We start from the raw sequence: 21,885 nt of genomic DNA on the forward strand, positions 1-21,885 counted from the left end.
CTGCAATGGACAGGAGACTGACATGTCCCTTTAAATCAGTGTTTTGGCATCCATTGGCTAGATACCTAGGAGCGGAATTGCTGGATTGTAGGGTAGATCTATTGTTTAAAAACTGAGAGAACTCCTTTCGCGAGTTCCCCAGGCAGTCTAGAGGCCCCGCCCCGCCCTGGCCCCGCCCCCTACATCCCCGCCCCCAGGCTCAGTAACAGTAACCACAAAATTCTTTATTGCTGGTGGCTATGTTTTGACGGGGCCCCCTCAGTTCTACCAGTCCACCAAAAGTAGCCGTCTTCATCCATGACGCCTCTGTCCCCTGTGAGGTAAAGCATGTGGCCTCTTGCTGAAGTGTATTCCTCCCAGTTCACCTGATGGAATAACAAATGCAGAAACAGATTTACTTAATCTCCGCAAACATTTAATGATCTGAACCCAGCAAGATAGCGAATCCCAAAAGGAGATGGGGGAAAAAATAGCAGATTTCTACCCTCCAGGGGCTTCCCACATAGAAAACCCTTTTGTCTAATGACCCCGTTTAGCGTCAGTTCACCCTGTCTCTGGCAGGAAACAGAAATGCAGAAGGTACCTGGCAGCTTTTCCGGGCCCACACTGGGGCAGTACAAGCGTGATGGCTGGCGTGGGGCTACTTCTAGTGAGTGGGGGGAGGCCGGCCACTCTGCTCTGGTCAGCCTCAGGCACAGTCACTGCTCTCTAACTTGCCTTTAGTTTGTACACAGTCCATGAGGAACTTGCCATCCAAAGAAGGTGGGGTTGGACGGAGGTTCTCACACCAGGAGCACACTGGGGTGATCAGACCTGTATCCCTTTGCACCCCTACTTTCTTGATCACATCTCTAGGACATCCACAGATTCTAGCATTGAAGTTGGCCAGCTAACAAACCACATGGCAAAATTGTCAGATTCTTAGAACTAAGGGACAGACTGTTCAGGAAAGTTCTAATGGACATCCATAAAACACCGTGTAAGCAATTCCTTCCCAAACAGGACAAATATCCCAGTAGGGATGGGAGATAACTGAGTCTTTTCTTTGGAATCCCTGTACCCTGAAGAGAAGGAGATTTTCAGGTTTCGATGTGATAAAGATACAGTGTCAATGTTTAGAAATATTGGTTATTGTCTTTTAGGGGAATTTGCAATATTAGAATATTTTTAATGTTTACCTAGTGATTAATTCAAAAATTCTGTTTTTGCTATTTTTTCTTCAAGGAAGTATCTAAATGTCATTTAAAGAATTGAGAAAGGAAGTTCACTGAAGGATTATCAAACATCGGGGCTAATTGAAATCTCCACCAATTATGGATCTATCAGATAAATCAGGCATTTGGTGGGACACTGTGAAATTAATGAAACTTTTTTCATATAAGATTAGTTGACCTGTGAAAATCATGAGAAGTAAAAGAGCAGGTTTTACAATATCAGGTAGAAATGAAAACACAATTTTGTAAAACATTATAGATGAATAAAAATAATAGGAGATATGCCCAAATATTAGCAGTGGGCATTAATTGCAGATTATGAGTGAAAAATTTCTTCGTGGCCTTTTTCTGTATTTTTCAAAGTTTTGCCTTTTTCTGTATTTTTCAAAGTTTTCTATACTGAACATAGATCAGTTTTTTATTACAATAATGGTTGCCTGCATTATATTTTATGTTTAGGAATAATTAAAAGAAAGTTCTCCAGTAGAGGGGGAAAAAGGAAAAAGTTCTTCTTTGTGGAAAAATGCCACCTAATTAATGCATGAGAAATGGCAGATTAAAATCACCATTTTGCATCCTGCATATGAATACTTGATCCAGGAAAGAGTCAGAAAATTCTAGATGACAGTTGATTAGAGAACAAGATAGTCACAGACTCTCAAAAGTCTTACTCCACAGGTTATGCAGTAACTATACAGGAGAAGAATTGCATCTTTACAAGGTGAGAAGTGGTAGAGATCACCTTAACTCAATGGTTCAAAAGTATCAGCTTCCAAAGTGGGAGGACATAAAGTTGCCCCAATTATAAGAAAAAAGAAATATGCAACATCACCCAAATAATATCCTTGCTGAAATGGATATCTTGAGTCTCACTATGAGGACACAATAGATAAATCTAGAATTAGGGATATTTAACGAGAAAACAAATTTCTACTTTTCAATAATAAGTTTATGTTATCAAAGCCAAAAAAAAAAAGAGTCAGATTTATTTTAGATAAAAAGAACCGGGCACAGGAAACCCAAATAAATGAGCCTTGATTGCATTTTGGATTTACAAAAATTATAAAATGAATTATCATAACAGTGGAAAAATATAAATATACAATGGCTGTTGGATAAAATTAAGGAACGGTTTTTAATTTCCTCAGGCAATGGCATTGATGACTAAGGAGTTCTTATTCAGAGGAAAGATGTACTGAAATAGTTCAGAACAAACGATTGTATTTGTATGAAAGTCTCCCTTACCACTTGTGGACAGTGCACGGAGCCTGGCTCCCTCCATTGCACAACAACCGCTATGTTTCCTTCTTCCCCGGGAGGCAGGGGATTTGAGTTTTCATCCACAATCTGAAATCCAGAAACCATGAAAGGATTTTTCCTTATTTAACATTTGTGTTGTGCCTAAAACACTGGGAGATTAAAGCCAAAGCTATCACCTCCTTGCCGTCCCCAAGGACTCTAGGAAAACAACCTGTTTAACTGGGGGAGACAAGAGTTGGTGTGGGTGGAATAAACTAGATGGAGAACAAATTTTCAGATGAGATTTGAAAACTCGATTTTATGGTGAATGGAACTGTTTCCTTAACTTCATTTTTGGATTGTTCATTGCTCGTATTTGGAAGTATCATTGATTTTTGCATTTTTGTTTTGTATCCTGAAAATTTGCTAAAGGCATTTATTAGTTGTGTGTGTGTGTGGGGGGAGGTATTTCTTACAATTTCTTCCTCTATTTGCAAGTTCATATCATCTTGAATAGGAATTGTTTTACTTCTTTACCAATTTGTATGTTTTCTATTTCTTTTTCTTGATTTATTGCCTTGGATAAAATATATCTGTGTTGAATAAAAGTGGTAAAAACAAACTTCCTTGTAAATACTGATCTTGGAAAGCTTTCAGGTTTTCACTGATATGTGATGTTAGCCGTGGATTTTTGTAGATGACATTTATCCTGTTGAGAAACTTACCCTTAATTTTTTTTTTGCATTGAGGTTATAATGTTGGTTTATATTTTTATTTGTATTTCCCTCCTGCTCCCACACACCCTTCAAGTACTATCGCCAGGGTGCACCCACCATCTCAGTCCATCCTTCTTCCTCCTCACTTTATTCTCACCCCTCTGTTTTCTTCCTGGATTCTATAATCAGCTTTCCAGGGTTAGTTTTTAAGTTTGGCTTTATCTTTTCCTCTGTTGAGTCTCTCCATATTCCACTTATAAGTGACACCATCTGATAATTTGTTTTTCTCCTCCTGACTTATTTGTCTTATCTCAATCTCTTCCAGTTCCATCCATGTTGCCATGAGTGCATCCATTTATCTTTTTTGATCATGTAAATATACTACATCTTCTTGACCCACTCATCTGTTTTTGGGCATTTAGTTTGTCTTTGTAGTTTGTCTATTTTAATAGGGCAGCTATGGACATGGGGAGGTAAGATTCACTTGGAATTAGTGTTTTTGTGTTCTTTGGGTAGATACCTAGGAATGGGGTTGTTGAGTCATATAAGAGATCAGGTTTTAATCTTCCAAGGAAACTCCATACTGTTTTCTATGAGAACTGAACCAGTGTACATTCCCATCAACAGTGTAAGAGGACTCCTGTTTTCTCAATATCCTCACTGTCATTGATAATTGTTGTCATTTATCAAATGCTTTTCTCTATACTATGGAGATGATCACGGCTTTCTGTTCGTTGAGTCTATTAATAAGGTCTGGTATATTAGATTGATTGATTTCCATATATTGAACCAAATTTATATACTTAGAATAAGCCGATTTACTAATATCCTCACTGTCATTGATAATTGTTGTCATTTATCAAATGCTTTTCTCTATACTATGGAGATGATCACGGCTTTCTGTTCGTTGAGTCTATTAATAAGGTCTGGTATATTAGATTGATTGATTTCCATATATTGAACCAACTTTATATACTTAGAATAAGCCGATTTACTAACATCCATATCTATGTTACTAGTTAGGGCTGTCAGTATTTTGGTGAGAATGATTGGGTCTTTATTAATAAGTAAATTAGTTTGTAGTTTTTCTTTTCTTGTAAGGTCTTTAGTATTGGCATTTGGATGGTCCTGGCCTCATTCAGTGTTCTCATTTTGAGACCAGCCCTCAAAACTACATCTCACATTTTTGGGAAGAGTTTGTGAAGAGTTGCTGTTAGTCCTCATTTAAATATTGGCTGGTCTTATACCAGTGAAGTCATGTTTGAAAGTGGAAGTTGCCACTGATCAGCTGGGTATTTTTTGAAAAGTTACCCTAACCTGTTAAGCCTCAATTTTCCTATCTATTAATTGGGGATAGTAATGGTACCCTTGTGTCAGGATTGTGGCCATGAGCAAATGAAATTACACTAGTAAGTGGTAAGGACTTTGTTTGGCACCTAGTAAGAGCTCAATTAACAATAACCGTCATACTCATTACCTGTGATTTCTTACCTTGACAATGTAAGGTGGCAATGGCTTTCCCAGAGAACCTGGCTTTAATTTCATTTGTTTGGAAGTAGCACAGAGCAGCCCCTGCATTAAAGAAATATAGACAAGTTTTTGTCTTTAAAAAAGGAGTGAAGGGGCCTTCCCTGGTGGCGCAGCGGGTTAAAGCACAGCACTAAGAAACTAAAAGCCACTTCCACTTGAGTTGTATCCTCGCCTGCCCCGGAGGTGACCACATGGCCTGGCAGACTTCTCCTGACAGCCCACTGCTCCCCTCAGCAGTGTACTTTGTGGATCTGCCTGTTCTGCTCCCCACTCTGTCTCTGGTGAAGCCTCTCGCCACCCCTGAGCCTCTGGCTTATACCCCAGTTCTGTATGTACAAATAAATAAATCTTTAAAAAAAAAAAGGAGTGAATAATCTGACCTAGTCATGAACCACCAATATCTGATGTTACCATGAAAAATAAAGAGATAACCACACCTCACATGCCTGCTGATGGAAGACTATTACATGATCGAAGAAGTAATATTGGAAAAGAAAAAATAGAGCAGGAATCTGATTACACTTCCAGATCTGTCTACCGATTGTAAGGAAATACAAAGGAGCCCCAACATCTTAAACACCATAGGGGTGCAACCAGCAAAACCCAGACTAGAACATATTACGGACCAACATCTCAGTAATGTGTTACTTTTTTTCAAGTAACAAATTTCAAAGAGAAAAAAGAGATGATGAGAAAATCCAAAGACTAAAGATACGTTAGGACTCGTCACAGTGTGTGGACCTGGTACAAACAAATGGCCAACAAGAGGACGTCACAGTTTCTCTCTCTCTCCACCTCCTACCTAGTCCTAGCTGCTGGGTGTCCTTTGACATGTTCCATTCTCACGGTGTGAGCTGATATCTCATTTGCCCATAACCCTTTATGTTATGATCAAAGAAGAGTCTCTCTAGTTTAAGAGATAATGAGGAAATCTATTCTTGTATTTAAGATTCAGTCATCTGCAGGTGTACCTGGTCCTTTGGAAATGTGTTAACATAGTAAATGGACAAGTGTGGTTATTTGACTGACCAGTCAGTAGCAACCTACAGTTTCAGTCTTCCCATAGCCTTCGTAGATGTTCAATTTAGTGATGCATTTCCAGTCAGCTATCATCCTGGGGCTTATGGCTCCTCCTGCAGACACACAGTGCTTCAGACTCCTGGACCTGAAGCTGGAGAGTCATCAGAAATTATTCTTAGGCTTGGTGAACATGTCTACCAATAACAGGTCTGTTGTAAGGAAGACTTGGGAAAATGACAGAGATGTTTCCAAATACATGGGAGGTTCTCATGAAGTGGTATTGATGTTTCTATTGCTAGCTTATTAAATAAATCTATTTCAGACCTTCCACTTGGATCAGTCTCCAGGAAGACTCTCATTTATTCTTCTAGTGAAGAAGCATTAGTGTTAAAAGTGAATGGATCAAAGGCCAGCCTTCTGAAAGAAGGTCTAAGGTACAATGTGGAATTAACTCTTTATTAGAATGTATTTCTACGGAGGTAGATAAATAGAGACATATATTTATTTTTAAAAGGTCTAGAAGTATCTATAGCCACTAGAAAAGTTACCCTTTGCTTTATATTGACCTGTATTTTATGTTCAATAGCCATCTATAAAATTTATCTTGTTGATGGTAGACATACACATTTGTTAGTCATACCCAATCTTGATTGCAATCAAGTTTTATATTCAGGACTTAGAAGATGTGGACTTTCAAAGTCACAAGGGAAAAAAAAAATTCCTGCATTCTAATGGATTCATTGTTATAAGTGGCAACAAGATAAATGAATGAATGAAGGGTAGAACTGGGTCTACTTTAATAAACCGAAGGTTCCTAGTCTGTTTGTGAGACCCTGAGTGGACATGGACTCTCTTGAAGAGGTCCTCTCTTACCTGATGAAATGTTTGTGTTGAAGCAGTTCCTTATATGTCCCTGGATTTCCAGATAGAGTGGTGATGGGGAATCTGTGCAAGGCCTGAACCCCGAAGAAAAAGCCAAATTAGTGAGAAGATTAGAAGAAAGCTGTAAGGGAGAGGATCGCCCACTTCTAGACTTAGCTGGGGCAAGACCCTTATCTTGAGCTAAGGAAGAGAATCTCACTTTATCTTTCTGGATCTAAGAACCACCATGTTCATCAGATGCTAACTGAATGGATAGACAACTGGACATTTACGTCTGGATCCCAGAAACCCCTTGTTTAGATCTTTGGTGCTTTGACTAGTAAGCCTGGATGTTGCTAGTGAAACTTGGGATTGTGGAGGTATTTAGGGCTCATGGACTATGCTGTAGTAGACCAGGGATTAACTCCTGCTTTCACCACTGTGATTACTCTTACCTCTTCAGGCCTCAGTTTCTCCAGTCTCTACCTTGCTGTGTTGTTAGGGAGATGAAATGAAATAGTGCATATGAAGTCTCAGCATCAGGTCAATAAATATTGGCTGATATTAATATTATATCATGTTTACCATTGTTTTTCAGTAATTTGGTAATTCAACAAAGCAGCCAAGTCTGATACCACATGGCTTTGAGAAGTAGGAGGATATTGTTCTCAGAAGTAGGTGAATTTCTTCAAATGACATTCTAAACTTAATTCTCGATTCCTCCTATTTGGGACATTTGAGTCTCTGGGCCATTGCTAATGCTTCCTTTCCAGCCCTTGTCCCACCCCACAGTGGGAACTGGTCTTACATTTAGAACAGTCTCGGGGCAGAAGGTTGGCATGTGATGCAGAAACACACAAGCTCCTTGGAGCCAAGCTCCCAACACACTGCTCAATGACAAGGTTCCACTGAGGGCATCACCAAGATACCAGAAGACATCTGTTGGCTGGAGGTCCATCCACTGTCTGAATAGAAATAGCAAAAACACCTGAATTCCTCTGTGCTAGTACTAATGACAACAACACAATGATCAGTTATCAAGCACTAACCACTCAGATGAGAATAAATAAGCAAAGGCTATTCAGAGCTGAGGCAAAGGAATCAGCCACTATCACCTGCAAAGGCTGGCAGAGGAGTGAGAAGCCTCTGTATGGGGAAGGGGAAGACTTCTGGTGTGCCCTGGTTGGAGGTAGGTGGGAGGGGCTCCCGGGGTGGGAAAGAGAGGGGAAAGCAGGCTATGGTTTAGTTAGAGGTGAGTTGTTCTATGTGATAGGGTTGGCTTTCTCTGCTGGCTTTCTCTTTCTCTGACTTTTCTCTGCTGAGTTAGAAGGGAGGACAAAAGTAAGGGAAGGTGTCAGTTATTAATCAAGTCCTGAACATTTGGGGCTAGTTATTACAGGGTTATTTGATTCCTTGACAATAGGAGTCTGATGTCCTGCTTGTCTAGCTCAGTGACAGCACCTGGCTTCTTGGCAGGTCTGCATTTGATGGTTTGGTTTTCTGAGTTGGTTCCTGCAGGTGCTGGCCAGAGCCCTGTTGTCTGTGTGGCTTGGTTGTTATCTACCTGCACATCCAAGCACTTGTATATTCAAGCACACCCTGTACTTGTACTATGATAAATACTTCATGTATGATAAGAAGCCACAGATTTTCTTCACAAATAGCAGCATGCTCCACATACTGTCTTTCACTGATCGTTTTCCTGGTCAATTTGTGCTGGAGGTCTTTGCATAGCAAGCCTATAAAAACCTAACATTACACTGGCTATGATGCCTTTACTTCTTTTTCCAACTGTCCGGCACAACCTTTTTGTTGTTTCAGTGTTACAAGGACATCTTGTGTGTGGATTCCTGACATTTTGGACATGTGGCTGGGAAGTAGACTGTTGGGTAAAAGGGCATGTGTGTTTGTAATTTTGAAAGATACTGTTAACATTTACTGCCAATATGCCTGATTCTTAAATGAAGCTACTGGATTAGCATTTTTGAAAGATATGGGAATGGGAACTGTCCTCTAGACATGAAATAGCTTATGCAAGGCAGGGAGGACAGACTTGGGAGGGGAACCCAGGTCTGGTGAATTCCACATAGGTCTGAGTTCTGCCACACTTCTCCATGTTATAGAAGCTACTTTTTTTTTTTTTAAGATTTATTTATTTGTGCATACAGAACTGGGGTACAGGCCAGAGGCTCAGGGGTGGTGAGAGGCTTCACCCGAGACAGAGTGGGGAGCAGAACAGGCAGATCTACGAAGTACACTGCTGAGGGGAGCAGCAGGCGAGTCAGGAGAGGTCTGTCATGCCATGTGGTCACCCTTGGGGCGGGCGGGAATCCAACTCATGCGGAAGTGGCTTTAGCTTCTCAGTGCTATGCTTTAACCTGCTGCACCACCAGTGAGGGCCTATAGAAGCTACATTTAATTAAGCTCCAACTACATTCTGGGCATGGAGCCAAACATGCTATTCCAGTAGCTCACTTAAATCCGACAAGTCGAGGAGGCAGATGTATTACAAGGCAGATACTCAGTTATGCTTAAGTCATATCACTATTATACGGTTCACCACAGACAAACTGGATTGCTGTTGGTCATAAGGGATTTTCTGAATTTGAGGAGTGAAATACAAAAAATGTGCATCTGAGAGTCCACAAAATGCAGCTTTATTCCGCTTAACGAATGAGGACACTCAAGTGGGGTGAAAGGCCATGCCTAAGTTCACAGTGGTCATTGACATAGTGGGGTTTAGACCCTTCCCTGTCTAATGGCTGAGCTACCATTTAGTGACAATACTCTTTGCTCTTCCCCTGGAATCGGATACCTCTTTGGACTTAGAACTTCTTCAGAGTAAAGTGGTGACCACAAAGAAGAATCCAGGTGTAGATGGCAGAAGAGGAAGACTGGAAAATGTGCACAGCGGTCGTGCTGGCTGTCAGAAGCCAAATTGCCACTGATTTTGCCTCTTGATCTAACCATCACATGATCTAGACTCTTGTTCAGATGCTTATAAATACCTGCTTAACAATATCCTTCAGTGATGGGCCCTCCCTGGTGGTGCAATGGGTTAGGACGTAGCACTGCAAGCTGGCCACAGCCACTTCAGTGCTAGTTTGATCCCCAGCCCAGAGGTGACCCACATGGTGCTCCTGACCTGCCCGCTGCTCCCCTCAGCAGTGTACTTCACCAATCAACCTGTTCTACTCCCCACTCTGTCTATGGTGATCCTCTCACTGCCCCTGCACCTCTGGCTTGTACCCAGGTTCTGTATGCATAAATAAATAGAAAAAAATCCTTCAGTGGCTCCTGCTTCCCTCTCCACACTGCTGTCAAAGGGGCCCCTGTGCTCTCTAGATCCTCTGTTTTTCCTCTTCCTTGTTTTACCTTCATTTAGACACTGCTTGCTCTGCTTTGAGTGCTCTTTTGCACCCCCATTTCCACAAGATTGAACCCCACATACAAAGTTTGTAAGCTCCTTTCCTTTGGAAAGATGGCTATTTTCTGTGTGAACCCCAACTTCTGTCATATATTACAGCTACTCACACACTACACTTTGCTTTCTGATGAGCTTAGGGCCTTTTTGAGGGGAAAAACACTTGACTCATCTTCAAAGGATTTATCGTAGGCAGGATTGACAGTATGTTTGGGAAGCTAAGCCCTCTCAAACCAAGCTAAAACATCTAAGTCAATTATTTCAATGAGTTTCCTACTGAAGAGACAGAAATCAATTTCAGTGCGAGAGATGGTGTGATAAGCATTTGGAACTACTTGAAGATTTTTTGAAGAGTAGTGTGACAGGGATTTTCAGCTTAGACCCCAAGCCCCTCATTAGCGGTGACTCTACCTGGGTGTTTGTCACTCTTATTCCCCCCAGTGCCTGTAACAGAATAGGCAATGTACAGCAATGTGCATTTTTGGATAATTGCCCTGGGTCCTTCCCTAGGGATGTGAAACTTCCGCCCTTCCTCTGTCTCCCAGAGTCTTAGATTTCTGGCTCGACAGTAATTGACTTTTGATCTTCTTGTATACACCCTTCCCCTCTTCTATCAGTCCCATTTTTTCCCTCAGTGTGGACATTCCTGAAATGGTGGGTAAGAAACTTCTTAGTTTTCGTCCCATGAAACCTTTCCAAGAAAAGAGCTCTCAGGCCTGTAGAGGTTGTGTGAGGAGCATACCTTGAGGTCTGGCTAAATCCCATTCCCAAACGATAGTGGGAAAACTTGACCATTTGGGGAGAACTTGTTCTGTTGGTAAAAAAGATGGCCATTGGCTCCTGAGTCTTGGTCCCCACACAGGTCTGCTTTGGGGGCGCGACCCTGTAAGTCACAAAAGAGGCGACAGTGAGTTCTACAGGCAGGTTTTCCTGCATCACCTCATACCTATGAGAACAGTCTATAACAAGAAGACTGGCAAGCAGTGTGTATCGGCCAGGGTATGAGGGAGAGGGACTCTTGTATACTGTTGGTGGGGATGTCAATGGGTGCAGTTCCTGGAAAATTGTATGAAAACTCCTCAAAAAATTAGAACTAAAATACAGGTGAAACAATAACACCATCTCATGATTCATCTGAAAAATATTAAACCACTAATAAGAAAAGATATTTGCCCCGTGATGCTCATAGCCACATTATTCACAATAACCAAGATAGGGCCTCTCTGGCAGCCTAGGGGTTAAGTCTCAGAGGTATCACCACTCTGGCCTGAGTGTGATCCCCGGCCAGGGAGCTGGTCCTCAGGGTGCAGCAGACCTCTCCTGTCTCACCCGCTGCTCCTTTCTGTGCATTTCAGTGGATCTGCCTGTTCTGCTCCTCACTCTGTCTCTGGTGAATCCTCTGACCTCCCCCACTTCTGGCCTACACCCCTGTTCTTTTTCTTTTTCTTTTTCTTTTTTTTTTTTGTTGTTTCTTTTTTATTTTACAAAAGTTTATTTTTACATCATTTTGTACATTTTTTTTCCATCTCAATTGTAATCCCCACGGGTTTCCCATAACCAAGTCACCCATGTGCCATCACCATACTCCCGTGCATTTCCCTCCCCACTCCCCGTTTTTGATCCCATTCCCCACTCCACCCCCACAAAATGTCTCTGGTATATGGTTGTTCATTATTTTTGTTATTTTCTCGCCTGGTCCATTATACTCCTGCTATGAGTGAAACCATCTGGTATTTTTCTTTCTCTTTCTGGCTCATCTCACTAAGCATGATCTTTTCCAGCTCCATCCAAGTTGCTGCAAAAGACATGTGTTTCTCTTTTTTGGTTGCTGAGTAATATTCCATTGTATATATGTACCACATCTTTTTTATCCAGTCCTCTACTTTTGGGCATTTGGGCTGCTTCCATGTTTTTCCAACTGTAAATAAAGCAGCAATAAACATGGGGGTACAAGTATCTTTTTCTTTTTTTTTTTTTAAAGATTTATTTATTTGTGCATACAGAACTGGGGTACAGGCCAGAGGCTCAGGGGCGGCAAGAGGCTTCACCAGAGACAGAGTGGGGAGCAGAACAGACAGATCGACGAAGTACACTGCTGAGGGGATCAGCAGGTGGGCCAGGAGAGGTCTGCCACGCCATGTGGTCACCTCTGGGGCAGGCGGGAATCGAACTCATGCAGAAGTGGCTTTAGCTTCTCAGTGCTGTGCTTTAACCCGCTGCGCCACCAGGGAGGGCCACAAGTATCTTTTTCAATCAGTGTTTTTGTGTCTTTTGGGTAGATACCTAGGAGTGGGATTGCTGGGTCATAGGGAAGCTCCATGTTTAGCAGTTTGAGGAACCTCCAAACAGTTTTCCATAGTGGTTGTACTAGTTTGCATTCCCACCAGCAGCCTACACCCCTGTTCTTCTATGCAAAAATAAATAGTCAAGACATGGACATGGCCTAAATTCCCACTGACAGGTGTGTGGTGAATGACTCAATGGAATATTCAAGGGGAAATCTTGCCTTTGGGGACAACATGAGCAGAACTTGGGGTGAGAATACTAAGCGAAATAAGTCAGAAAGTGAAAGACAATTTCTATATGTTTCTCTCATAGGTGGAATATAAATAACCAACGCATACAAAATAACAAAAGACAACAGAAGTAACTCAGCTTGTGAAAAATAAGAGGGAAATGGGATGAGGGATGGAAGAAAGTCTAGGAGGGCTCAGCTTGGCAGTGGGGAGCAATGAAAGCTTTGGTGGTGGGTGTGGTGAGGCATGAGGCTCTAAACCCAGTGTTCACATAGTATAGTTAACCAATAGTTAATGGACACAGTTGTATGCTCAGTGAATTAAGTCAGAAGGAAAATGAAAACTATCAGAAGGTTTCACTTATAGGAGGAATGTAGGGGCCCAAGTAAGGGATAGGGGGAAAATACAACAATTAAAAAAAGAAAACACAACAAAGTTGAACACAAATCATCAGACAACTATAAACCAGAGATATCCTGCAGGGGAGGGGTGGGGAGAGGGATCAAAATGAGGCCGGGAAGAGCGCAAGGGACTAAGGTGATGGTACATGGGTGAACTGGTGGTGGGAATTCTCTGGGGACAACACTTGATACAAATAAATTAAACATAATAAAAATCCTTTAAGAAGAATAAATACAGTTTTTTCCGACTTAAAGACTAGGACCCTGGCTTAGTAGCCTGTGTTTTTGAAAAGAGCCCAAGTCTAATCTTTGTATTGATTCTGTTGCATGAGAAATGTAGGAGGCATTTACAGCCTGGCTTTTCCCTCACTAACGCCTCTACCCAACAGCTCAAGGCCAAAATCTGTAATAATCTTTACTGCCTCTCTTTCCCTACTTACTTTCCTCTGTTACCTTCTACCTTTTCTGCTTCCATCCATCTGTGTCAAGTCCCAGCCATTGACCAGTCCTGATATTTCTACTTCCAAAACATATCCTCAATCTGTCTGTCTTTCTTTAGTAGTTATTTCAGGGCATAGATTAGAGTGAGGCAAGCAAAATGTTTCAGGGGTGATATTTAAGGGGACACCAACAAATTCAGTAGTTAATATAAATAATATCTTAATATCTTTTTAACAAATGAAAATGCTATATAAAAATCCATGCTATATAGAACCCCCATGCAAAAATCCATGCTATATAAAAACCCCAAATTTAAAACTGATACAGTATCCAATCTAGCACTTGCTTGACTCATCTCTCTTGATGACCCTAACCCATTCCTGGCTCCACAAACACTTTATTTACAAAAACAAGCAGCTAGTCTGAGCTTGGTAGTTTGCCCACTTGATATTCTTTAATTTCAAATAATTTAAAATACCAATTTGACTTTAAAAGACTTATGAGTTGACCTTATAATTATAAAATTAAAACCTATCATACAAATATCTAAAATTAGCTATAAATAGTTTAAAACGCCAAATTATTTTTTCATTATTTTATAATTGGAACACATTTAAGAATTATTTTACAGCTCAAGTATTCTTCGTCTCCATCACTGAGTATTTGAGTGTTCCTTTAAATTTAGTGCCTGAGGTGAGTCCTGTCCAATTGCTGCCATCTTGGCCAAGATGGTCTCTTCCCTGGACAGCTGCACCCAGCCTTCTTTCCTGTCTTCTGACTACCTTTTTAGTATTCCAGCAGCCAGAGTGTAGTGTCGACACAATAAGTCAGATCAAGTCCTTCTCTCCAGGGTTTCCCAGAGAGCGTCCTGTGTGACCTACAGGGCTTCCACGTCATTCTCTCCTGCTCTTCAGCCCCCTCCTCCCACTCTCTTCTTACTCACCACCTTTGGCATCCTGTCTGCTCCTTAAAACAGATCCAGGTCATTCCTTCCTCCCGTCCTCTTTTACCTCAGTGGTCCTGGTGCCAAAGACACAGTCCCCATGGATCTTGAGAAGGTTGGCACGTTCGCATTTGAATCTCAGGTTACATGTCCACTCCCTAGAAGCCGCCAAATCTAAAATAATGCTCCCACCCCCACACCGGGTTACTCTTTTCCATTGCCCCACGTTGTTCTGAAGCTTCTTTTGCAATGTCTATTGCTCATTTAATCATTAAAAAAAAATAAAAATCCCTGAAAAAAGACCCCCATGGGACAGAGTGTGGGCTAAGATTGGATTAGTGCTCTCCAATGTTCAGCGCTAACGCTCCCCAGTTAATGCCATTACTTAATTTTAACCTCTCTGTGTTTTTCTTGGTCAACCTTCTCTCAGAATGAACACTCCCAATTCTGGGCTATAAGACTTTCACTAATACTGAGAACTTGTACGACAGATGGGGAATCCTTGCCTCAGGCCCGGGCATCACCGACTGGCTCCCCATTACCCCCTCTCACATTATCCACGTTGTTTCTCACAGGTGCTTTCCAAAGTCAGATGTTTTCTTGGTTTAGTGCCTTGTTTGTCTCATCCTCCACTCACCGAATCAAATCCTTGAAATTCAGCCACCCATTATAGCTCTTATCTGATACCAGGAGCTTGGTCTTCAAGGCCGGGCAGGTGGACAGCACAGACTCCACCAGTGGAGCCACAGCCTCGTTGACCACAATGCACTGGGCCTCAGACATGTGCAGCTGATAGAGAATCTCCTTGGCAGTCAGCTGGGGTGTTCCTGGCACAAAGGTGATTCCTGCAAAAGCCACAAAGGAAGATTTTATTCATATCTCTTAAGTGGAGGATATCTCCTCAATATCTCAAGTATTTTGCCAAGCAGAGGAGGCCTCTTGAATACGCTCTCTCTGGGAGGAAACTCTCCATGGGCCAGCAACAATATGGCAGGGGAGGAAAACTGAAGAGTGGGACACTGACCTCTGTTGCCATTTCCCTCTTCCCCCTCACGCAGGCCTCATAGGTCAGAACACTTCATGGGTCAGAACATGGATTACTCTTCATGGGTCAGAACACTGAAATATAGGTTGATTTTGAAACTGAATGATGCAAGGAGATTGTGGAAAGCTCTTCTTTGTTCTTTCTTCTTTGTTTGACAATGTCTGGTGTGTGGGTTCCTGGATATGCATTAGACACAAAATTTCCTCCCTTGTGTTGTGGCCTGTTCCTTAATCTCCCTTTCATCCACATGACACTTATTGTGGGCTTACTACAGAGTGGTGCAGACTGGGTGTTCTGCTGCCTCAGCCTGTTCTATGACTGGGTCAAGCGGAGGCTTCCCTTGACTTCTCAGATCTGGAGAAGTTGATGATGATAGTGCCTGTCTTACCCTAATGCTTACACGCCCTATTACAGACTTACCAATTTTCAAAGGGATCTGATTTACCATGCAGGTCTTTCCCATCTGCTCTAACATGGATAAACAAAATATGACACAAACACACATGGATGTAGTTGTAAAATGGGGTACTAGTCACCCACAAAGAATGGAGTGTTCATACATGCTATCATGTGGATGAGTCTTAAAAACATTGTGTTTATGCTCTACCCACTAAACTAGCCAGTCAGACAAAATCATGAAATGTATTTGGAACTACCAAAGGTCCTGGTAGCAAAACAATCTTGAGAATAAAGAACACAAATGGAAGTAACATACTTGCCTTCTTCAAGTTATTCTACAAAGTGAGAGTAATGAAAAGAGCATGGTATTGGAATAAAAAGTCACTCAGATTAAAGGAACAGAATTGAGCCCAGAAGTAAAATCACTCATATATGGACAACTTGTTTACAGAAGAGAAGCTAAGAACAATGGAACTAGGAAAGTCTCTTTAATAAATAGTGTTGCATTTCATGCATTACACCACTATCTAATATCATATACAAAATTTATTTCAAAATGGATATAAGACCTGAGACAATAACATATATAGAAGAAAACATAGATGATACACTCCTTGATAGATGAGCCTTAAGATGTGTTTTGGTACTCACTCCAAGGTCAAGGCAAACAAAAGTAAAAATGAATCATTGGGACTGCATCAAATGGAAGAGGATATACACAGCAAGAGAAAGCTACATCACAATGAACAGATGGCCTAAGGAGTGGGAGAAGCTATTCGTATGTCATATCTCCAATACATAAAATTCAGCAGCAATGACAAAAAACAAACAGGCTTAGTAAAAAATGAATAGAGGGTCTGAGTAGACTCTTCTCTTGAGAACACATCCCGTCCAGTAGGCACGTGAAAAGATGCCCACATCCCCTATTATCAGAGAAGTGTAAATCAGAACTAGGACATACTAGTGCACATCTGTGGACTTGGCTGTTCTCCAGATGACAAGAAGCAACAAGTGTTAGGATGTGGAGAGCAGGGAGCTCTTGGAAGTTCTGGGAACGGAAGCCAGCACAGACGTGATAGAAAGCAATATGGAAACTCCTCCAAAATTAAGCCTATAATTACAATGTTACTCTGAGGTTTCACTTGTGGGTATTTATAAGAAGACTATGAAAACACTAATTCAAAGAGACATATGTACCTCCACGTTTATTACAGCATTATTTATAGCAGTGGAGAGCTGGAAACAAACAAAGTGCCCACTGGTTGATGAGTGGGTAAAGAAGCTGTGGAGCTTATAAACAGTGGAATAGTATTCACTTGTAAAAGATGAAATCCTGCCATCTGCAAACACATGGATGGACCTAGCATGTTAGTGAAATGATCAGTAAGATAAGCAAGACAGAAGATCGATAATGATGCGCTCTCACTCCTGTGGCACACCAAGAAAACAGACAAACAAAACAAAACCATTCATGGGTCCATTTAGCCTCGTAACCCATTTTAGTTACTATACTATAAGTGACCCCTGCTCCACTTTGGACTGATAGCTGTAGAGACTGCTGGACACAGCCACAAGCATCACTCATGTGACTTGACCTCAAATGGAAATGATCTCAAATGCTTCAGGCCGTCTAAGCGGGGCCATGTTTTCTCAGACACGGTCATTTGTCTCTCGGGATAACGTAGTCCATTGGGAACTGGGAAAACTTTGGGCTCCTGGGTGTACACAAGGGTAGGGCTCCCTTCTTTATCTTCTCTCTGTGCCATGAACTGGCATTCTCAAGGGCATTTACTCTTTGAGTCCCATTTGAAAGGTTTTCCTGACTAGCATCCCAGTTAGCCGGCGAAGGCAAGCTGCTAGGTCATTTTGGACAACTCATAAAGATACAAGCTTGGACCCTCTTAGAGATTATTTGATTTTCATAGCAGTCTCCCAATTACTAAACAAAATAAGAAGTATGCCTGAATTCTGCGTTCTGAGGAAGAAGACAAGGAACTGACCAAGAGGGCAGAGTCAGCAGTGGCATTTTTTGGCCAACACGCTTCACTCTTCACCACAGCGGAGGCATTTCCTGGTGGGGGTATTTATGCTGGGAGAGACTCTCAGAGACCTGGGCAGGACATCACAGGGAGAGTTCATCTAACAGCACCCTGATCTCAAGATCACTTGGGAAGCTCCCCAGGACGGTCTGATAAGGGCTAGAGAAGGCGCCCTCAGAATTTTTTCCCACACTTCTCACAGATGTGGAAACTGAGACCCCGAGAAGGCGAAGAGTGTTTGTTCTATTCCTTTGATGTTGACTGTGTTTGGACAGAGCTTTCTATTTCCCTGAAGTCACAAATGACAAGGTAGTTAAGCACTCTGCATGGATTATCTGCTTTTTAGTTTTCACAGAAACCTAGTAATACCAGTACTATTTCTCTGCTTATTTCATAGACAAAGAAACAGTGAGACTGAGTAGCCTTCTAGTACAAATGTGGGAAGTGGTGGGTGTGGGGTTAAACCGAGGCTCTTTTAAAGACCCCAATACTATGGGAGGATTTGGGAACCGAGGGCCATTCCTGCAACATCTCTCCACGGCGTGAGTCATTGAGGCTGAGATTCCATGTGAACCCCCATGGGGCATCCCTCCGCAGTCTTACCTAACCGCACACAGGCCAGCAAGATGCAGTAGGTTTCCGGTGCTGGGGGCAGAATTATCATCAGCCGGTCCCCTCGGCTGAGGGCACAGGTGTCTGAGAGGATGCTGGCTGCCTTCTGGGAGAAATGACTCAGCCTCTGAAAGGTCCATTTATCCTCTTCTCCTTTGGAATTGACCTCCCAGAGGGCAGGGGAAGCTTCCCTGTGTCCATCCTAAAGGGGTGATATTCAAAATATTTGCAGTTAGTCACGTGGACATTGACTCCTGGAGGCCTGCATTGGTCAGCTGCTACCCTTGAGTGACTAGATCTTAAAGTGAGGCCAGGGTGCTTGGAGCCTGGGGAGAAGCGACTATTTCTCAAGACGCATGAAGTATTTTAATATCTAAGCAGCTGCCATGCTGGTACTGACAGATTTCAGTGAATGTGGAGAGAACTTGCTCTTGAGAGAGCTCGACATTGGCAGTATTGCCCAGAAGGCAAAAACTTCTCAAGGCACCATCTTATTTGTAGAGAAAGAGTGTCCTCTTTCTGATCCATTCTAATTTACTCTTGCCCCCAAATATGCCTTATTGACTACTGCAATTTATTTTTCAGTGGGGCGATTTTTGAGAAAGAAACCATAGGTTTTCCAACACTGCTTAGTGAGGGCACAGAGGAAGGATTTAGCCCTCGTAACCATCTCCTTCCCGACAAAGATTTCCGCTCCTCACTACATGGGAGGTTGCCTTTCCTTCCTCTTCTGCTCTTCTGCCTGTCCTATCTCTTCCTCTCTTCTCCTCGTTCCTTTCTCCTTCCTTCCTAACTTCACTTCTTTCTTCCTTTATAACTTCTTCCCTCCCTTCATCTCTTTCTTTCGTCTTTCTTCTCTTTCCCGTACTGACGCAGGAGTGGACCACAGAATCCTTTTCCATTCTGACCATTTTAGAATCTTTCAGTACAACAGGGAACATGGGAGAGGGTAGAATATTCCCCAGCCACCCTCCTCACCTGATGAATAATGACAAAACACCCATACCCTTATCTCCTCTCTGTCAATTTTCTGTTTGCCTATCGACTCTCTCTCTCTCTACATATATATATGTTTATATCTGGATTCCAGAAACAGGCAGAGAACCTGCAGCTATTTACTTAGCTTCCTGAAGCTTTGTGTGAGCTGTTAAATATGAAAGCATCAGCAACATGATTTACTCCTGAGGTTGTGGGAGTTCTTATTCTCTTCATCAAATGTTCTTGAATGACCTCCGTTCCTGTCACCCAGAATCCTTTAGTGGCTCCCACACCCCACCAAACCAGTTCCAAACTGCTTACCTTGTCTTCAGGCTCTTTCTAGTTTTAACTACTTCTTGTCTTTTCTTCCTCAAAACTCACTATTTTTTTTTGTATGATCCTATACTCAGTCAATATATCTCTGACTATGCCTCATAGTTTCTTATTGGCATATTTCTACTCACAGTTTCCTTTGCCCAGATCTTATATCTTTTTTTTTAAAAGATTTATTTATTTATTCATACAGAACTTGGGTACAGGCCAGAGATGCGGAAGGTGAGAGGATTCACCAGAGACAGGGCAGGGAGCAGAGCAGGCAGGTTGACCAAGTACACTGCTGAGGGGAGCAGCAGGTGGGCCAGGAGAGGTCTGCCGTGCCATGTGGTCACCTCTGGGCTGGCGGGGATCGAACTCATGTGGAAGTGGCTTTAGCTTCTTAGTGCTGTGCTTTAACCTGCTGGGCCACCAGGGAGGGCCCAGATCTTATATCTTTATTGAAATCTTACTCATTCTTTAGGATCCATTCTCTTATTCCCTCCCATCTTTACCAGATCTTTCTAAATCCCATTATTTACATGCAAACCTATGTCTTTTTGCCCCTTCCACCTCTTACCCTTTCTTGCTTGTGGGGGGGGGAGGCATTAGACTGTGATGTCCTTTGGTGTTGAGCCTCTAAAACCTTGTGCTGGGAAATGCTCAGAACAGGTTTATTGAATGAGAAGCAAATATATTCTGACAATAATACTTACCAATGGTGATAAAAAAAAACATTTGCGTACTTGCAAGCTGTTAAGTCTATGTAAGCATTTTTTAATTAATGATCTTCTTTTATCTTCTCAACAACACTTTGAAACTAACATTTCCATTTTACAAGTAAGCAAATTATGCTTTTCGGGGTAAGAAATCTGTCCAAATTTGACAAAGAATTTAAACACAGTTTGGACTGGCTACCACGCCTGTGTCCTTAGAAATTTGCTATAGCATCTCCCTTCTGAATTTATATTGTCTAGTGTCAGGCATAGAGAGGGTTTGAGTTCCATCATCTCTGGCTGTAAGTCTTGCCAGATGGCCCTGGGCAAATTTCAAAATCAAACAAGTTTTACCTTTTCCAGTTGGGACCACTGGTCTAGCACATCCTTTGCAAAATTAAAGTGCTGGGGCACTGCGTGGCCTGGGGTCCTGTGATCAGGAGATCTGAAAGACCAAGTTGCAAACGTTCTCCTTGGCTTGCAGAAGGTTCCATACCCCAGCCGGGCACACTGGGCCAAAGAGAAGAGCTGGAGCTGGCCCCTCATTGGCTTCAGGTGGGGAAGAGTCTAGGCAAGTAGAAGAAAATGCGGAGAAGTGGCTCAGAGAGATAAATTTGAGGCCGGGGAGCTGAGATTGAACCCACAAAGCCACATTTTTTCATGTGAATGGAAAGCAACAGTCAAATCTGTGAAGATGAAGCAGATTAAATACTCACCAATGTCAAAAGTTTGCGTGGGGAACTTCAGATGTTGGAAGGGACTGTTGTCTCTGACTTCTTGGAGAACTGCTTACCTTTTGTGAAGTAGCTGGTAGTTGAATAGGCATTTTCCTGACCATGGGACAGACAAGTCTTGGTTGACTTTCATTGGCTCCTGAACCCAAAAGATAATCTCCTTTGCTTTTCAGAGGCGGAGTTTTAGAACTGTGAGATAAGATGAAGCAACAGGTACAACTTGATTTTTAATATAATGCCAGAAGAAGTAGGTCACCTGCAATGCCAGGTGTGACAGACTATAAAAGACAGAACCTTGATATGATTTTATCACAAAATATTGTAGAGCAGAAAGAAGGAGATTGTTCAGCAGGTAGAAAAGGGAATTAATGGTATTGAATCTTAATGGATACTTAACCCATTCAAAAGTGATGTTTTCTTTTAGAAATGGGTCCATTTCTAAATATGAATTGCTTATTCTCAAATAGGGATTGCTTCTGCAGACACAGTGGGTGGCGGAAGTCTTGGGACATTCAAGTAGGGAAAGGAGACCTCATGATATTCATCAGAAGAGTGGAGGGTAGACAGTGGTGTTTCAAGTTAACCAAATCTAGAAAGCTTACTTTTTTGAAAGGCATTGATAATGTATACTTGTTTGTTCAAGAAAATATTAAGGATCTATTATTTTGAAGAGATTTTAGCTTTGCTTTACTATGTGATGTGTAACCTTGTTCGTGGGGGTTGATATTCTTCACCCCAATTCCTA

General features: G+C 42.0%; 1 protein-coding gene across 1 annotated transcript; it reads right to left on the reverse strand.

Moving 5' to 3' along the window:
- Positions 1-224: 224 nt before the first annotated feature.
- ACSM6 (acyl-CoA synthetase medium-chain family member 6) lies at positions 225-20,952 on the reverse strand. Its single transcript, XM_004691731.1, has 10 exons — positions 20,761-20,952; positions 18,392-18,602; positions 14,943-15,150; positions 10,747-10,887; positions 7,389-7,545; positions 6,593-6,675; positions 5,747-5,870; positions 4,661-4,741; positions 2,460-2,561; positions 225-365 (listed from the first exon to the last, which is right to left on the reverse strand). The coding sequence occupies exons 1-10, from the start codon at positions 20,950-20,952 to the stop codon at positions 225-227; spliced, it is 1,440 nt and encodes a 479-aa protein (XP_004691788.1).
- Between the last annotated feature and the right edge of the window lie 933 nt (positions 20,953-21,885).

The sequence above is a fragment of the Condylura cristata genome, unplaced genomic scaffold (genome assembly GCF_000260355.1).
Source record: "Condylura cristata isolate star-nosed mole 26May11 unplaced genomic scaffold, ConCri1.0 scaffold00032, whole genome shotgun sequence".
Lineage (NCBI taxonomy): Eukaryota > Metazoa > Chordata > Mammalia > Eulipotyphla > Talpidae > Condylura > Condylura cristata.

Excerpts from the sequence above, each read along its gene's own strand:
- ACSM6 (XM_004691731.1), bottom strand. The coding sequence starts at position 20,952 with ATGAGGGGCCAGCTCCAGCTCTTCTCTTTGGCCCAGTGTGCCCGGCTG. Across the intron at positions 7,546-10,746 it reads GGATTTAGCCAGACCTCAAG|ACAGTGGATGGACCTCCAGC; the intron begins GTATGCTCCTCA and ends ATTTCTATTCAG. Across the intron at positions 4,742-5,746 it reads GCTATGGGAAGACTGAAACT|GGGCTGCTCTGTGCTACTTC; the intron begins GTAGGTTGCTAC and ends TCTTTAATGCAG.